The sequence below is a fragment of the Aotus nancymaae genome, unplaced genomic scaffold (genome assembly GCF_030222135.1).
Source record: "Aotus nancymaae isolate 86718 unplaced genomic scaffold, 86718_ANA_hifiasm-v0.15.2.pri h1tg000007l, whole genome shotgun sequence".
Taxonomy (NCBI): domain Eukaryota; kingdom Metazoa; phylum Chordata; class Mammalia; order Primates; family Aotidae; genus Aotus; species Aotus nancymaae.
In genome coordinates, this window is record NW_026988418.1 from 27,801,943 (window position 1) to 27,821,782 (window position 19,840).

The following is a 19,840-nucleotide window of genomic DNA, read 5'->3' on the forward strand; positions in this document are numbered from 1 at the left end:
TGGATATTTATTGTTAGAATTTAGGATTGTGGAGGTACAAGTCCAAAATACATGGTAGGCTGACAAACTGGAGACCCAAAGAAGAGTTGCAGTTCGAGTTCAAAGGCAGTCTGCTAGAGAAATTTCTTCTTGCTTAAGGACTGTCTGTCTACTAAGTCCTTCAATTAATGAGGCCTACTGACGTTATGGAGAATAATTGACTTTACACATAACCCACTATTTAAATGTTAATCTCATCTAAAACATTTTCTTCACGGAAACATTTAAAATAGTGTTTGGCCAAACCTGTCTGGGTAACATATCCTAGCCAAGTTGATATAAAGTTATCCTCCTGTCCTTTTATCCCTTTTATCTTTAGAATGAATACAAAATTGTACTGCCAAACCTATCATTAAAATTAAGTTTTTGTTAAACTTCAGATTTAGACTGGAGAAGGCTAAACTCTCACTTCTAAAACTTTCTACTGTATTCTCCTGCACTGCTTCTCTTAAAACAGTTAATGCTCATGTAACTGAGCTGCCTAGAAAGGAATCTCAGCATTTGAGTAATTCTTCCCTGTAAATTGGTTGTGTATTTTGTGGCATGATTTAGATGTTGTATACATTTCTATAATAGGATTTCAAGTTCTTTAAGTATTATTGAGATCATATGAGCCAGAGGTAACTTACTCAGAGAGTTGTTTTTAATTTTGGTGATTAACATGCTGACCCATAATGTTGAAATTCCTGTACTTAGCTCTTTAGGAATTTATAGTAGATTTAAAGGATACAATTTCTATTCTTATGGGACTTAGCTTCAAGTGAAGTGTTTTTTGTGTGTTTTTTGATTTTGTTTTGTTTTTTGTTTGTTTTTTGAGACAGAGTCTCGCTCTGTTACCCAGGCTAGAGTACAGTGGCATGATCTCAGGTCACTGCAACCTTCACCTCCCAGGTTCAAGCGATTCTCCTGCCTCAGCCTGCCGAGTGGCTGGCACTACAGGCACGTGCCACCACGCCCAGCTAGTTTTTTGCATTTTTAGTAGAGACAGGTTTCACCATGTTAGCCAGGATTATTTGTTTTTAAACTGAACTCAAACATTAGCTTCTTTCATTTCTAAGAAGAGGTAAGTCTTTTTATTTTATTTGCAGCTCAGTCTCTACCATGGTGCAAAAGAAGTATCATAAGCAGTAAGTTCAGTTGTAATGTAAATTATACCTGAGTCACATAGTACAAAGAGTGCATGGGCCTCCACTCTGCCATTTTGCCATGTAATCTTGGGACGTTCACTTAACGTCTTTGGTCCTCAGTTTTCTCAACTGTAGAATTAGCAGTTTGAGCTATATTTCAGAGATTCTTCCAACTTTGAAGACTAATTTAATTTGCCTCAAAATTCTTAGAAGATATGTGTGTGTGTGTGTGTGTGTGTGTGTGTGTGTTTTAAACTGGAGCCATTTGCCATTATAGGTAACTTTTCCTACTGCTCAAATTAATCAGTTCTGGATTTCATGAGATAGTTTGTTTTTATCTTTTTGAAAGTGACCTTGTGGGGGGATAAAAGATGATATGCAGCAAGACTTACAGAGGTTAAATCACGCATTCATCCATTCATTTGAAAAAATAAAGGTTTGTAGAATAGAATGGTTTATGGAAGAAGCATTTCAGCTGGGTATTTAAACAGGAAGAGGATTTGAATATATGGAGATATGGAGGGAGAGCTTTCCAGGAGAGGAAGCTCAATATGAATTAAACCCCATTCCTAGAAATGACCAGGGGCACTGAAGAGGGACTCACATATGGAGCAAGCGATGGAAGAGGCAGCTAAGAAGTTGGATTAATATTAGATCATAGGGATCCTCAAATGCTGGACTGGAGAATTTAAACTTTATTCAGTGCAGTTTAGGCTCCATAAGTGAAGTAAAGAACAATGTCTTATCTTTCTCTTGCTTCTGTATCTGCAGTCCAACACATAGTAGATACTCAATACAAATTGGCTGCTTGAATGAGGGAATTAATTTAAGATTCTTGAGAAAGGGAGTAAAACGATGAGGCCTGAACTTCAAGGGAATTTCACTTCTTAATCATGTAACAACTAGAAGACCTATCTGATTTCATTTATGTAGGCAAAAAGCAAGAGGAGGCGCGGACTTGGATGTTGGCTCCTACTTCTTGAGTTTTGGAAGAGGGAGGAATCCTAGGTGGCTGAAGTTGATTTTGGGTAACTGAGAGTGACGGTATCAGGTGCTAAGGCATATTTGTTCTTTATGTACTCTCTCATCTTTCTTAGTTACTTTGGTTCAGGGACCCTGTCAGATTCAACTGTATCCAATACCTTGTTTAAACAGGTCGCTGATAAATATTTGCCAAAGGAGTTAGTTTATAGTACCAAAACTGATTTTGTCTTTAGTTTTTGAGTCTCGGTCATTACGATGCCATCAGAATTAACAAGCTACTTCTCTCCTGGGCAAGAATTAAACAATGTTATTAAAGACTCTTTTGCCTATTCATAATAGTCATTGTTTTCATCTGAACAGTGTTACTACAATCTCTGATGTGAAACTTGTTTGATATTGATTTAGTTTTATCAGTTATGCTTAATAATTTTGTTTTATGCATGATGAATTTAAAAAATACACATTCCCAAACACATACATGTATATCTTTTCAACTCAACTTGTCTGTACCATGTTCAAGGCAGTTAATATATAAGACATTGTACTAGATACTCTCTGATGGACAAAGATGAAAAACACAGTATGTACCTTCAGGAGCTCACAGGACACATGTAGAGTAAGCTAAGGCAGTCTGTGGCAAATGTCATGAAAGAAATCCAAAGACTTTCTTTTAGAGGAGGAAGAGATTATGAACAAAGGCCTCTGAATGCTCAAACTTGGTGAAAACGTGGTAGTCAAGGCCTTGAAGAGTGGAACTTCCACAGATAGATCTAGGGGAAGAATGTTTCAGACGAGAAAACAGCAAGTATCCATACAGCAATTGAGGATGGGGAGGTGGAAGACCCAGCTGGCACAATGGATGAGAGAAACACCATGGTGGGCTTGAAACACTAGGTCAGCTACACAAATTTCTCTTGGTAAGCAGTAGTTTTTTTTTTTAATTGCATTTTAGGTTTTGGGGTACATGTGAAGAACATGCAAGATTGTTGCATAGGTACACACATGGCAGTGTGATTTGCTGCCTTCTTCCCCTTCACCTATATCGGGCATTTCTCCCCATGCTATCTCTCCCCAACTCCCCACCCCCCACTGTCCCTCCCCTATTTCCCCCCAACAGACCCCAGTGTGTGATGCTCCCCTCCCTGTATCGATGTGTTCTCATTGTTCAACACCCGCCTATGAGTGAGAACATGCAGTGTTTGATTTTCTGTTCTTGTGTCAGTTTGCTGAGAATGATGGTTTCCAGCTTCATCCATGTCCCTACAAAAGACACAAACTCATCATTTTTGATGGCTGCATAATATTCTGTGTTGTAAATGTGCCACATTTTCACTGTCCTGTCTATCATCGATGGGCATTTGGGTTGGTTCCAGGTCTTTGCTATTGTAAACTGTGCTGCAGTGAACATTCTTGTGCATGTGTCCTTATAGTAGAACGATTTATAATCTTTTGGCTATATACCCAGTAATGGGATTGCTGGGTCAAATGGAATTTCTATTTCTAGGTCCTTGAGGAATCACCACACTGTCTTCCACAATGGTTGAACTAATTTACATTCCCACCAACAGTGTAAAAGTGTTCCTATTTCTCCACATCCTCTCTAGCATCTGTTGTCTCCAGATTTTTTAATGATTACCATTCTAACTGGTGTGAGATGATCTCTCAATGTAGTTTTGATTTGCATTTCTCTAATGACCAGTGATGATGAGCATTTTTTCATATGTTTGTTGGCCTCACGTATGTCTTCTTTTGTAAAGTATCTGTTCATATCCTTCGCCCACTTTTGAATGGGCTTGTTTGTTTTGTTCTTGTAAATCTGTTTTAGTTCTTTGTAGATTCTGGATATCAGCCCTTTGTCAGATGGGTAGACTGCAAAAATTTTTTCCCATTCTGTTGGTTGCCAATTCACTCTAATGACTGTTTCTTTTGCCATGCAGAAGCTGTGGAGTTTGATTAGGTCCCATTTGTCTATTTTGGCTTTTGTTGCCAATGCTTTTGGTGTTTTGGTCATGAAGTCCTTGCCTACGCCTATATCCTGAATGGTTTTGCCTAGATTTTCTTCTATGGTTTTTATGGTGTTAGGTCTTATGTTTAAGTCTTTAATCCATCTGGAGTTAATTTTAGTGTAAGGTGTCAGGAAGGGGTCCAGTTTCTGCTTTCTGCACATGGCTAGCCAGTTTTCCCAACACCATTTATTAAACAGGGAATCCTTTTCTCATTGCTTGTTTTTGTCAGGTTTGTCAAAGATCAGATGGTTGTATATATGTTGTGTTGCCTGCAAGGCCTCTGTTCTGTTCCATTGGTCTATATCTCTGTTTTGGTACCAGTACCATGCTGTTTTTGATTACTGTAGCCTTGTAATATAGTTTGAAGTCCAGTAGTGTGATGCCTCCTGCTTTGCTCTTTTTGCTTAGAATTGACTTGGCTATGCAGGCTCTCTTTTGGTTCCATATGAAGTTTAAGGTGGTTTTTTCCAGTTCTGTGAAGAAGGTCATTGGTAGCTTGATGGGGATAGCCTTGAATCTGTAAATTACTTTGGGCAGTATGGCCATTTTCACGATATTGATTCTTCCTAACCATGAACATGGAATGTTTCTCCATCTGTTTGTGTCCTCTCTTATTTCATTGAGCAGTGGTTTGTAGTTCTCCTTGAAGAGGTCCTTGACGTTCCTTGTTAGTTGTATTCCTAGGTATTTCATTCTCTTTGTAGCAATTGTGAATGGCAGTTCGTTCTTGATTTGGCTCTCTTTAAGTCTGTTATTGGTGTATAGGAATGGTAAGCAGTAGTTTTAAAGCAAGGAACGGCTTGGGCAAATTAGTTGGCAAGTGAAAAATAAATTACGGTAGAAAGGCAAGTTGCTTGTCAAGTTGGGCCAGTTAGATAATCACATAGAAAAGTAATGATACCTTAAGAGGCAAATGTACAAAAGCAAAGATGTCCAGGGGCTGGTGCATTATATGGAGTGTCAAAATAGGGATGTACAATATGTGGAATCTGGCAACTAGGTTTTCTTGGAGAGGTTTGGTAAGGAGGAAGATTATAAAAGATGGCTCCAAATTTTAAATTGAGCATTTTAGAAGATGGGAATCTATTAACTAAAGGGTGAAAATAGGAGCAAAAGAAGATTTTTAGGAGGAAAATGATGGATCCAGTATAATCATGCTAATTTGGAGTTGCAGATAGATCATTCTTAGGCGGGTGTTTCCTAAGCAGCTGAGATTTACCTGCAGCACCATTTTATTTTCATCCCGCAGATACTTTTACCCCCATCATGTGCATGGCAGTTCAGATGAGAGAGAATTTGAGATATCTACTTTTAATGTTGTGTTAATGTACAGTTTCTTAAAGAATGATGTTTCAAGATGTAACAGCTGACCCATAAGTTGGCAACTCCTATTTTTTTCTAACCCAATTTTAAGGTAGTGCACATGAAAAATATGTTATCAAACATTTCACTTTATATACATCTTATTTCTTATTACTACGTTTTTATAAGAAATAAAACATTGTGACTTAGCTATGTGCATATAACTTTTGTTCCTTTGTTATCTCTGTGTCACAAGGTCAAATAATGTGAAAAGCTTGGTCCTGAACAACTGAGTTCAAAGTTATTACAAGTCATATTATTTCTCCATGACGATGTGTTTTGTGTTTATGCTCATGAAGTGTTGTATGGCAAGTCTTAGTCTTTCAAGTCATTTTCACTGCCTTATCTCACACTTCCATTTCCAGTGCCTTTAAAAATTATTATTACCTGCAGGCTGACTAAATGTTACAGATAGTCTTTCTGGATATTGGTGCTCAACATTTAACAAAGATATTGCAGAAAGCTTTGTATTTATGAAAACCTAGTTACATTATTTAACTTATATAAAAAAGTTACGTATGTTTATACTTTAGTGAAATACTTTTTTAGGCCTGTTCTTCTGTAAACATTATGTTACTTACATTGCATTCTTCATATGTTCCTCTGACCAACCTGGAAGGGTAGAAACTGTCTCTGCCCGCCTCCCTCATCTCCACTTTTACAGGTTAGGAAATAGGCTTAGAAAGTTTATGGCAGAGTAATCCCAGCACTTTGGGAGACTGAGGTGAGAGAATCGCTTGAACCCAGGACGCGGAGGCTGCCGTGAGCTGAGATCATGCCATTGTACTTCAGCCTGGGCAACAAGAGTGAAACTCCATCTCAAAAAAAAAAGAAAGAAAGAAAGGTTGTGACAGGACTGGAATTTCGGTTTCCTGATTCCAAATGCTGTTTTCTTTTAATGGTACTTTGACCAGTAGTAAAATTAGAATGGCTCGTCTGCCACATAAAATGCTAAACTATGTGTTCCTTCTTAGAATTCTACTTAAGGCTACTAGATGACCCTCCAAAGTTTCTAGATTGGCTGACCTGCAGCTGTTTGTGTCGTTTCCTTATGTGTCATTTCCCTGTGTGTGCTTGAGTGTGTGCGTGTGTGTGTGTATAGATAGATGTCTGTATCTTTAGGAGTCTTGATGAGTACCCTTATAGCAGAAAGCACCTGCATTTGGGTCTGCTGAGAATCTAGCTTCCTGCATTTTTTTATGTGACCTTCATTGAAGAAAGAATGGGAAACTTGCCTCACTGCTTACGCTATTGAATTTTACCAGCTGCCTTTTATGGATTTTAAATAGAGATGGTTTTGTGATTTTTCTTTCTTTTAAAAATCTGATCTCTGTAGAAAACGGGCTAGCAGACTATACCAGCTTTAAGAAATAGAACCTATCTTAGCTGAAAACCAGAACCATTTTGTGCATTTTTATTGTGAAAAATACCAAAGCAATTTCAAAGAAGGCCCACGTTTAAAAATCTATCTATAATCTCTTTCTGGGGACTTGACTTATCTGGTATGATGATGTAGACATCTGTCTTTACACTCTAGCTTTATTAACTTGTTAATATTGGGTTAGTATTCCTTTTGTGGAATTGGCTGTAAGTGTTCAGCATCTTGTATTTTTCTGTTTCTTTAACAGAACAGGGAGATGTGTGGAAAGGACTCTTCCCTCCTCAATCTCCAAGGTCATCTGCTAACTCTTCGTAATGCTTCTCTTTCGTGTGTCATACCACTCACAGTTGTCTGCTGTGTAGTAAATACTCAGTGTGTGTGAGGGGAGAGAACACACCCAATTTACAGTCTCTGGTCTCTAGTCCTGGGAAATCTCAGCCTCTTGGGCTTTCTATGTGTATTTATCTGGCAGACATTTACTAAACTTTTGCTCTTCACAAGGAGACTCTGAGCTAGGCCTTGGGTATAAAGACACATAAGAAAAGAGCCCTCCCTTGTGTCTTACCAAGTGAGGGGGAAGGGTATATAAATAAATGACCGTAAAGTGTGTCAAATCCCTATTAGAGGTCAAGTGGCAGGATGGACAGGGGTGTTATGGGATGGCACGGGGCAGCCTACAGACCCCACTAAGGCTGCTCTCCCTGGCCTGTTCTTTCTTTGATTTTCCAGATACCTGTCTTTCTTGTGCCCTCCTAATCTAACCCGGTGATGAGGAAGATAAGGATAAATGTTTAATGTGGTTGTGTGTCCACTTCCAGTTTCCCCTAGATATCACCTGTGCAATATTCCAAGCTTTTATGAGAAAGTGAATTGAATGATAATGCCATCTGTTTGAATATGGAAGTGAGACACAAGGTCACAGCAGGGCCTCCTCTACATAATCTGTAGTGGTGCGGAAATGGTGAAAAAGAAATAAGGTTGGTCTGTGTGATACTTCAACTTAATAAAGAGGGAGATGCTTTATTGCTCTGAAAGCCTTACCTTCCAAGGGCATTTGAAACCAGCCCTTGTTTCCAATCTGGCGGAGTTGCTGAACCCTGAAGGTTTAATCCTTATTACTGATAAGAAAAAAAGAATGTGACTTATCACTCCAATCTCTGCAGAGATAGAAGGAAAAACCATTTCTCGAAACATGATTACATGTTATTTGACAGGTTTTTGGTTTGCCCATTTATTTAGGTGTTTGAATAAGTAAACTCTGTCAAGGGGGGGTTGAGTATTATTTACTTCACAAATGTGATAGTTCCTTTTTGAAGTGATCCTGCTCTTGCCCCTTTCCTCTACCATTCAAACAGAGTTTAAATATTTGCCAGTGCAGATGTTTGATTTTTATCTTAGCTCTTTCTTTGTTTAACTTTATTCTCTTGGGTGGTTAAGTGGAAGATAAGGAGTTTCTTGTTTAATTCTTTTCAACTGGTGTTGCTCAAATATTTGGAGAGCAGATGCTTCCCAGAAAGAATGAGCAGGAACCTGGTTGAATAGAGGTGAAGAGATATGTCTCCATGTCATATCACAGTAAATAGACACTGTTAGGCTGTTACTAGGGCCCAGGGGCCTAGAAGGCCTGGGTGTTTCTCAGTATCCAGAACCTTCCTTCAGCAGCTCCTGCAGCTCCTGGTGAAGGGTTTTTGCAGCCTTTGTTTTCCAGGAAAACGTGTGCTGTTCTGAAAACAAAGCTTGGTAATTCATTGGCACTCGCAGCACAGGCCTGCTTGTGCTGTGAACTCCATCGGAAGCCTCTCAGCATTTCTTCCATACCCACTTCTGATCTGATACCAAGTTTTGCTTTCAGAAGAAAGGATATTTTTTTAACCTTTTGCATTTATGTCAGCATTTTAGCAGTGATTAAAAACAAGCAAACAAGTAAAGAATATTCCCTACCCTATTAGCTATCATTACATTGGCTTTGTGTGTGGACTCGATGATCCATTTCCACAGGGATTTGCTTTTTAATCATTACCTTAAAAATGTTTCCATGAACAGCTTCACATTTCACCACTGCCCTTGGAACTGACACTGTGGGTGTAACTTTTGTGTGCTATGTGATAAATCAGGCAGACTTCTCTGGAAATATTGAGAAAAACCCAGGTTTCTGAGTGATTTGCCTGGCAAATCACCTTCCCTAGGAAATTTAAACAAAGACCAAGAAAGGACGTAAACCCAACCGGTGTGTATGTGTGTCAGGGGTTGTGGAGGTCCTTTATATCTTTCTAAACTGGGACTCCACTGAAAAGTTGATTTACACTGTGAATCGAGGCTGAATGAAATCCAATTGGAACTCACTTGAATACTGTTTTGATGTAAGATTCAAAGCTTCTGCAAATTTATTTTATCTTCTACATTTGCTGATCTCCTGCTTGTAAATCCTGTTGAAGGAGAATAAAAATGACTGCAGCCTGATGGGAATTAAATGTCTGAAGTTCAAAGCAGTTTGCACATCAGAGCAAACGTCAATCAAATGAACATCTTGCAAGCCAAGCAGGGAGTGAATTTCTCCATGGGGAAGAGATCAAAGTGGGAGTCACAGTTCTGTTTTCTCCCTCGGGATGCAGTTTCGATCAGTTGTTCATGAAAGTAAATCCAGAAGGAAGTTTTTTTCTTTTTTTTTTTTTTTCTAACTTACCAGGGTAGGAGAGATGGAGTTATTTCTCTTGAAACTGAATTTCAGGCACTGGTTTTATCTTATGAAAATGAGTATAGAATGCAGTTATAATCCAATATCTCCTTTTTTATAGTCAGGGTCTAAAGGAGTTTTAGATCAGATTTTTCTATTGTCATTGCTAACTTGTAAAAAGCATAAGCATGAGGAATGAAGCAAACCAAATCTCTTAAGTTGAATTGCCCACTCATTTTATATGAAAATCTATGATTTTACTAGTTCTTGGCCTTTCCATAAACCAGGAATTATAATGTGACTGGCAGCTCATGTACTCCTTAATGAAAAATGTTTTAGGTAACCCCTAAGAATAACTGACATGTTTTTATAAAGTGTCTTAAGTATGAGCTTTATATTTCTCACTTTCTTCAAATCAGGGCAAATAGCCTGTTTCTTTTTATAAGTCACTTTTCTCAAAGGCACATGGGCTTCTTTTTATAAGTCACTTTTCTCAAAGGCACATGGGCATAAAATGCATTTCTGTCTTTGGCAAGGTGACTCTCCCTCTGGAGACCAGAGGTAGCTAATGTAACGAGGATGGCTGAGCATGTTTTACTCCTGCGTGTGGAGTCCAGAGTCCAGAAAAAGCAGCAGGCGTTAGTGTGTAAGTGAAGGGTAGAAAGATAAGCACTCTTCACTTTTGCTTCCAGTAGTTACTTCTGCTAACCTAGCCAGGCCACCAGTCCTGTATCTCTTCAGCCCCTATTGACACCTCCTTCCTTATCTGATTGGCACATCAATGGTAGTAAGAAAAGCAGCAGAGTGCGGGTGATTTCTAGGCTTTTCATACTAACTTGACTGGCGAGTGAATGCTGCACAGCTGAAATTCAGCACATGTCAGAGAACTCAAGGCAGTTGAGACTCTTGTGAAATATAGTAGATGTTCAACGAATATTATAAAATAAAATACCGAGAGCTTTCTGGTGACTTAACTCTCTGCCCTTTCTCATTACTCAGTCAACCAGTAAGAATTTATGGAATGCCCCACCTTCCAGCAATTGTGCTAGACGTGAGAGAGAAGTATAAATCCTCTAGTAAGCTACAGTCCCATTAGGGGAAGCTAAAATTTCTCATGTGCATAAAAGGTTTTAGAGAGAATTGAGAATTCAAGAGCTACGTGATAGGGTTTAGTCAAATAGGGGTTCCAAGATAAAATCTTTTGCATTTCACCCCCATGTAATACACATTTATTTGGTATAAGGGGAAGGCAAAATGAGTAAGATAATTTGTTCATTGTTTATAATAAATCTCATTTTTACATTTTATTGATGATATGGTCTGAATGTTTGTCTTCTGTCTCCCAAATGTGTATGTTAGAAACTAATCACTAACATGATCATATTAGGAGGAGGGGTCTTTGGGAAATGATTTTATCATGAAGGCAGAGCCCCCATGGATGGCATTAGTGCCCTTACAAAAGAGGTCCCAGAGAACTACCTTGCCCCTGTCACTGAGGACACAGTGAAAAGGCCACATCTATGAACCACAAAGTGGCCCCTCACCAGACACTAAATCTGCCAGTACCTTAATCATAGACTTCCCATGTGGTTTGTCTGTGGAAAGGAGTTGAGTGATGAGTTCAAGTCTCTCTTAGGTCCCTGACTTGCTACGTGATCTTTGGTGTCATTTTTCTCAACTGTGAAATGGGTAGGAGAAAGGGTTCATAACTTGGACAGCAAAGTCCAGAAGTGAGCTGCAGACATACTTCATTTCTCACTCCAAACCTGTGAGAAATGAATTTCTGTTGTTCGTGAACCACCTAGTTTATAGTCCAAATTGACTAAGACAATTGGTTAGTGTTTTATTGGTATAAGCAGAATCTTCTTTAAAAAAATCTGTATCTAACAGATAGGACTATGATATGATGTTGTTTGATTTCAAAACAAGAGAAATAGGAAGAAGACACAGACATATAGTTAAGAATCAGAATGGCACTAGTCAGCTTGGAGGAAGAAGGACTCATCATAGGCCAGTACTAGGGAAAAATTTGGAAGAGGAAGAAGAGTTGAGCTGGGCTTTGAAGAGTGGGTGGAATGAACACTGGAGAGCATCACAATTGGGGTCAAACAGGAAAAGCACATAGGGAGGGGCAAGTTAGGTTAGAAGTGTAGGATAGGAGATGGTGGGAAGAGAAGGTCAGGTGGATTATTGATGATAAGTACCACATCGTGAAACTATTTTATGACCACAAATGTTTGTCAACCACCTATTTTCGTTAATGAGTCACTGTCATTTTTGCTATTATAAAAATGTTTTCTTTAATGCTCTTGGAGATGATCTTTTCAGCAAAGGAATTAAAACAACTTATAATAATACTTCCCTGATGTCCCTGGTCCCACGAGCCAGCTTGCATTTCAAAAAGGTCCAGAAAATCTATGTATCCTCAGCACTGGACTTCAGCCCTCTCAAGGGGTGAGGCTGAAAGCAAGGTGCTGTCTATGGAGATTTCATCCAGGCAGACAAGGGCTCTCTCCAGGTTTACACATTTCCTGGGAGGATTTGTCAGTAACTGTCTTGAGTTGTCCATTTCAGCAAGTCTTCTTTATGTATCATTTATGCAGAATGGTATATGGTTTGTCTCTGGAAAGGAAATGAGTGATGGGTTCAAGTCTCTCTTAAGTCCCCAACTTGCTACGTGATCTTTGGTGTCATTTTTCTCAACTGTAAAATGGATAGGAGAAAGGGTTCAAAACTTGGACAGCAAATTCCAGATGTGAGCTGCAGACATGCCTCAGAACTACTGTATTCTCTTGATCTAAATCGAATCAGAAGATCCTGTGTCTTCAGTCTCTTTGAAGACACAGGGAAGTACCTGTGCTCATGCAGAAAGCCATTCCTCTGCTTTATTTCTAAAAGAATCTGCATAGCACGATTGGAGGGCACTTTTCATTCCTCCATGAAAGTCAAATTCCTTGGCCTTACCCCAGGCTCACTAAATCAGAGTCTCTAACAGTGTATCCCAGGAATCTGCATTCCAACATGCATCCTAGGTGGTTCTGAAGTAGCTAGACTTTCAGTATAGGAACCATTCAACTGAGTCATAGTCCTCACTTGCTAAGATTTCTTGGAGCCTTCAGGGGAGCCCAGAACAGGATTAAGCACCCTGGATGGCGTGGATGGTCATGAAAGACCAGTTAATATGAGCACTTACTTATGATCAGAACAATGCTAAGCAATGTATGCAATGGTGAAAAAAATCAATAAGACATTGTCCTACCTTCATGGCACTCTTGTCTATTTATGGAACCTGATCCATAAAACATATGAATAGAACTATAAATTCAAAATTAAGGCACATGCCTGGACAGAATATGGAGGCATTTGACATGGACTTGGAAAGTCGTCACAATCAGGAAAGGCCTTTCTGAGGAAGGGATATGTGAACAGAGACCTGAAGGATTACTAGGCAAATAATCAGGAGAACCTTCTAGCCTTCCATTGTCCAATATGGTATCCACTCTTCAGTGACTATTTACAAATTAAGATGAAATAAAATAGAAAATTTAGTGACTCTGTTATGTTAGCCACATTTCAAATGCTCAGTAGCCACGTGTCTACCATGTTGGGCAGTGCAAAAATAATACATTTTCATCATCCCAGAGACTTCTTTTGGACTTCTGGTCTAGACCAGGAATGGTGAAACAGGTCTGGAATACCACCTGTTTTTGAAAATTAAGTCTTATTGGAACACAGCCATATTCAATCTTTTATGTATTTTCAATAGCTCCTTTCACACTACAATGGCAGAGCAGTTGCAACAGTCTTTATGGCCCACAAAGCCTAAACTATTATCTGTCCTTTTATAAAAACATCTGGGAGGCAATAGACTTAGTGTAGCTAGCTATAGCATAGAGAGAAGTGATGTTATAGTGTTAGTGCCTTGCTAGCATGGACACAGCAGCTGCTGCTGTATTAATCTCTTCTCTTCCCTCCATCTGTGGCTTCTGAGGCAGCAGTCTTCTCATCTAGACAAACTGGAGCAGGTTCAAGGAAGGGCAGCCACATTGGTGAAGCAACTGTGCCCTTTGAGGCTCAGTTGACATTGTCAGTGTAACTCTGCACTAGGTTACAGCCTGGACTAACGAACTCTTAAAATTCACTTATCTCCTTCTTTGAGATGATATGAAATAACTGTTTTTAGTTCTTGCTACTGACACCAATATACCATGTGAAAACCCAGTCCCCTTGCTTGTACAATCAGTTCCATGTAATAGTTCTTATGTGTTATGAGATGTGATCAAGAGATAATTAAAGTTCATGCCAATTGTCAAATGGATATTGCTTTTTAGGAATGTTTCTCCTAACCTAGAGCTTCTCTATCTGGGTTTGTGGAGTTTCATTAGTGGCTCCTGAAGTTTACATTTTAAATACAAATTTTTAAAACTCTCATTTCAAGTTGCATTTATGTGGGGATCTCTTAGAAACTTTGAGTCCCCTCAGGATCTGAAATCCTAAATAGTTTACTTAGAAGTTCAAGATCCTTTGCTTTGTTACTTCTGGATGAAATTCACTTAAAAATACCCTTAGTGACTATATGTAAATAAACTGGTATGTTTTCCTATTACATTCTTTCAGATTGTTGTTTGCTGTAGCAATGGATCATTGATTCCACTAATATTGATCAGCAACTAGCTAGAATAATAGCATTGTAGTACTAGCATTACACTACCACTGGCAATCAAAAGACTTTTGCCTTATTTGTATGACCACCTAGCAGGTACAAGCTATGTGTCATGTACTATAAGAGGAACTTCCATACATTACTTTTAATTTTTTGATGGCTTTGAAAAATAAGTTTTATCATTTTTTTCCAGATAAGAAAACTGAGGTCCAGAAAAATTGAATAATCTTTCTGATAGTGACAGAGCAGGGTTTCAAAACTAGATCATTCCTACTCCACACCCATTCCTTGTCCTTCACCACTGTCTATTTTTGTACTTGGACATTGGTTTTCAAATAGAATAATTTAAAGAATTCTGTTTACATCAGAGCTCCCGTCTGATTTTTTTTTTTTTTTTTGAAGCTCTGCTTTGGATTTTGTCATCTATTTTCTATATGATTTTATCAATAGTACTGACTTAAGTTCATTGGAGAAAAGTTGATTTGAAGAATGGTTGTTTGTTTTTATCTTAGAACTGAATTTGATTTCTAAAACCTTCTGGATACAGGTGTTCCCCCCACACCCTCACACACATACAGTTCAGAAATGATTTTTTTGAGTATTTAAATCTAAATCACAATTGTACTGTTTATGGGCTGACCTATTCTGTACACAGTGTAAACCATTATTTTTGTTGGTTGGTTTCTCTGGACTGAATGAGTATTGCTAATTCTCTTCTATTGTTTCAGATTTGATGGGAACTTTAATACCAATGTGTCTAGAACAATTAGTTGTGATCGACTTTCTACTACTGTTAACAGCCGGGCCTTCAATCCAGGACGAGACTTAAATTCAGGTCAGTAATCTGTTGGTTTTATAAAGATAAATTGTATTCTACCACATTCAAGTTGAATAAATGTATTGCTTCAAATTTTTCTTTCGTTTTTGAAGAGAAGTATTATATACTTAAAATTGGCTATTTCTTGCTGGAAAGTTAACCCTTAAAAGAGGGAGAGGAAGAAAAAAAATCAAGCTTACATCTTAAGCTTCTACTAGATAGCTATATATGGCATGTACCAATTACCTTTCTAGGCTTTTCAGTCTATTACCTCATTTATCATGAGTTTTACATCTGTTATTTTAAAGGTTATTTTACAGACTCAGTTATCTTTGCAATAGGAGGTATTGGATTTTCTTTGCATCCCCTATTTACAATTTTTAATCTGTTTTGGGATTTTTTTAATGCTGTGAGAGCTTTTCTACTAATAAACTTAGGGCCATAATACTATATACCAAGATTGAACTTTCTTCCTACTCTCATTGCAACTCAGCTGTAGGCCGTGGTAAGAACTACTGGGTACTTGTATTTATATAGATACTGGTAGCTCCAAAGTGATACGGTATTTCCACTTTCTTGCCCTAGAGTTCCACTCCATATTTCTCTTTCTTTTTCTCCTATGTACTCTTGTTGATTGATACACCTCAGTACCTAGAGGCTTCATTGTTTAAGAGCTGGAAGGAACTTTAGCAATAATAGCATCTCCAATCCTCAGATTTTACCAAGAAAAACAATCTAAAGCATAGGAACCTCCTAAGACTTTCCTTATTGCTGGAAAAACAAAGCATCCTTAAACGTAAAGAAGCATACTTCCCAAATTCCAGGTCTCTTGTAGACATATAAAACCCAAAAGGAAGTCAGAGGACCAGAATATTTACCTTTAGGGCCCCAGTCGGTCTCAGTTTGGGGCAGATACTGTATGTAGTCTTTGGGTATTGTCTACACAAATTATGTTTTCTATTAGGTCTAAAAAGAATAAGCTGTAAGTTTTATGTTTCTTAGTCATAATAAAACTATAGCTGCTAGATAAATGATCCAACCTAAATCTGCTAGGCATATCTTTTTTCACTGGTCAGATAATCTGGAAGCCTCTGTAGCAGGTGAGGTTTACTACTAGAAGAGAAGCTAAATAAGAATAGTTTTCATTACAAAAATAACAAAAGAAGGCAGACAAGAGCATGGAATGGGCAGATAAATTAATGGGGAGGATTCCACAACTGGCACAGGATGCAAAGCTGGAACTCGAGTCTCCAGGTTTCCAAATTTAGTTTTTTCCCTAAAACATTCCCAGGTACATGAGAGATGTTGCTGGGTCTGAGAACTTGAGGTTGAAATAACAATCTCTGAATAGGATCAGATGTGAGCAGTCCAGAAATACATACTATAATCCAACATTGCATGTAGTTAAATTTTTTACAACTCATGGTAATTCATGGTATTTTTTTTTTTTGTCTGGAGACAGAGTCCTGTTCTGTCACCCAGGCTGGAGTGCAGTGGTGCAGTCTCGGCTCACTGCAATCTCTGCTTCCTAGGTTCAAGCCATTCTCCTGCCTCAACCTCCTGAGTAGCTGGGATTATAGGCACCCACCACCTACCTGGCTAATTTTTGTATTTTTAGTAGGGATAGGGTTTCGCCATGTTGGCCAGGCTAGTCTCAAACTCCTGACGTTAGATGATCCCACCCAACTTGGCCTCCCAAAGTGCTGGGATTACAAGCATGAGCCATGGCGCCTGGCAGAGATTTAAGAATTCATGTGCACTTATATGAGGATTCATATTTAAAAATTAGTGTGTATTTATATAAGATCTAGATGGATCACACATGAATGTTGTTATCTTTTAATGATGAAACGGTGGGATATTTTTACTTCCTTACTAATTTTCTTGATTTTGAATTAAGCATTTGTTGTTTTTATAATCAGGGAAAAAATAAAACAAGAAGGAATTATGGACTACTTTCAAATGCATTTTCACTCCTTTCTAGTAGACAGTACCTTCCTTAACACATTTCCAATAATAGATCCTAAGTCTGGTGTTGAGGTTCTAGAAGTTCTATTACCCTCGTGGCTGTATGACTGGGACAATAAGAAAGGACAGAATGAGGGTGGGGTGTGCTCACTTGGGGTCCAGAAAGATGGTCCCCTGTGAGAACCAATCACCTCAGTGGGCCAGACCTTAAAGCATCTGGAAGCTGTGGCAGCCAGGGCCTCATCCTCATTGCCTTATTTTTCATCTATTTATTATCTCTGATAATGAGCATATTGTTGATATCTAGCTTCATTGTTAGAAGTAGTGTTACTTTTTCTTAGTGAATGCACAGCCCATTCTTCCAGGTTATGGAAGAGGCCATTCTTTAGCTTTTGCTCTGAATGAGTCAGAAAGCCATTGGGGGAGTTCACACAAGGGAATCTGGTAGAATCTCTAGTATATGGCCATAACCTGGAAGAATGGCCTCCTACGTATGAAGCGGAAGGAGTAAGTACAACTAGAAGTCATTTGACAAATACTATTAAATGCCTTCTGCATAGTAAATGCTTTTTTTTTTTTGTTATAGGTCAGGAGCTGTAAAACACACACAAACACACACACACACACACACACACACACAGAGCTTATAATCTGGGAGCCAGGGGCTGAGAGACATAGAAACAAGTGACATGTTAGAAGATGATCGATGCTATCAAGGAAAAGTAAAGCAGAGATGAGACATAGGGAATACTGTTGGCTGGTGGGGGAAAGAGGAGATGACTTACTATTTCATCTAAGGGCTCCTGGGTAAGATCTGAATAAGTGGGATTGTAAACTATGAGTTTATCTGGAGGCAGCATATCCTGGACAAAGGCCTTCAATTGGGTGACTGGTGTGCTTGGAAACTGCAAGAAGACCACTGTAACTGTGGTGGTGTGAAAGAGTGGGGAGTAGATTAGGCCAGAGAAGCAGTTGGGGGCCAGTTCGCCAAGAGCCTTATTTTATTGGCCATTATAAGGATGAATGAGATAGAAAGCCATCACATGGTGGGAGAGTTACACAAGAAAGTGACATGATTTGACTTAGGTTAAAAGGTTTACTGGCCACTGAGCCGAGACTAGAGTGGACAAGGCAAAGGTGGAAGTAGAGGAAGACAATTTAGAAAGTTACTCCAAAATCCAGGCAGCAGATGATAGCGTTAATAAGGCAGTGACAGTGGAGGTGGTGAGAAGCGGTTGAATTCTAAATATGTTTTGAAGGTAGAATCAGTAGGATTTTCTGGTTCATTGTATGGTGGGGCAGGATGGGGAACTGGGTGTGTGAGAGTAAGAGAGGAGGCCAGAAGGACTTCTAAGATCCTTGAACTTACAGAGTTGTCATTTACTGTGATGGGGAATGCCGGGAGAAGAGCAGGTTTGTGTGGGAGACAAGTTTTTAAAAGTTACATTTGAGATGCTCATTAGATATCTAAGTAGAAGGGCCTCATAAGCAGTTGGATGTACAAGTCTGCAGTCCAGGGAATGGCCAAGGCTAGAGGGTCATCGTGTATAGGTAGTACCAAAATTATGAGGCTCATTTAGATCTTGTAGCAAGTGACCATGGGTAGAAAAGAAAAGGGCTCCAGGGACTGAGTCTTGGGGTGCTTTATTGCTGAGGTGACACTGAGATGAAGAGGAAACAGGGAAGGGAGCTGAGAAGGGCAGTCAGGCGGGTAGAAAGAGGATCAGGAAGGCTGTCTCCCTGAAGCCAAGTGTTGCAAGAAAGAGGGAGAAATCAACTTCGTCACCTAATCCCTGTATGCTGAGGGTCTAGAAAACCTGCCATACGATTTAGCAATGTAGAGGCTATGGGTGAGATTATCAAGGGTTGTTTGGTAGAATAGTAGCATAGAGTGATGCTACTGTTCTCTACTATTCTCCTTCCTTCCTAGAGGGTTCAAGCTCTGGAGAATGGAGGAGAAAATAAGGACTTGAACTCCTGAGATTTGCTCAAGGAAAGCTGGAAGGCCAGATGAGATCAAGAAGATATTTTTTAATTGAGAGAAATTATACCCAGTTTATGTGCCAAAGGTCAATCCAGTAGAGACTGACATAGGAGCAAGGGGAGAAGATTGCTAGAGCTTTTTCCTTGATTAGGTAGGAGATGGTGTATCACTAGCAGAGGACCTAGAAGCATGGAGAGTTCATTCATAGCAAGAAGAGGAAAGGAAGGGTACATGGATGGAGATGCTCATTTGATGATGGATGTGAACTTGGGGACACTCCCTTCTTCGTGATTCTGTTTTTTCAGAGAATTAGAAAGCAAGATCATCAGCTGAGAGTGAGGACCAGGGAATAAGCATTTAAGACCTATTAGTGGTACTAAGATTACCTCCGATTACTGAGGTTTAGAGTGAAACTCAATGCCACAAATAATCCCAACAAAATGCTGATGTATTTCAGTGTTTGTTTGTTAAAGAAGAGAGTTCAGATAGTTTGAAAACTTAGAGGGTGGGGAAGAAGAGTGTGGAGAGGGCAGAGGTTAATAGAATATAAAGACCAGATCTTGAATTTTTATGTTTCTATAAGGATGTCTCAAGTATAACCTAATACATAACAAGAGTTGTTCTCGGCACAGGTGACACAGCTAGATTTACACGCAGATTTTGGCAATATTCAGGTATTTTAAAACTGGCTTTTGCTTTTGAAGTTTTGTGACATTCTACTAGGCAGTGGCTACATCCCAAGGTCCACATACTTGAGCAGTTATTTGTAATATGAGAGGAGTGGGATATGGTGAAAAGTTCCCCTTTTTCCTCCTGTACAGCTCATGCCCCTTTT

At 39.0% G+C, this 19,840-nt stretch overlaps 1 protein-coding gene across 1 annotated transcript in view; it reads left to right on the forward strand.

Moving 5' to 3' along the window:
• Positions 1–19,840, forward strand: part of CACHD1 (cache domain containing 1) — a 226,490-nt gene that overhangs the window by 121,876 nt on the left and 84,774 nt on the right. The window contains exon 4 of the mRNA XM_012442790.3: positions 14,965–15,071. Coding sequence (XP_012298213.2) covers positions 14,965–15,071 — 107 coding nt within the window. The remainder of the gene's footprint in view (positions 1–14,964; positions 15,072–19,840) is intronic.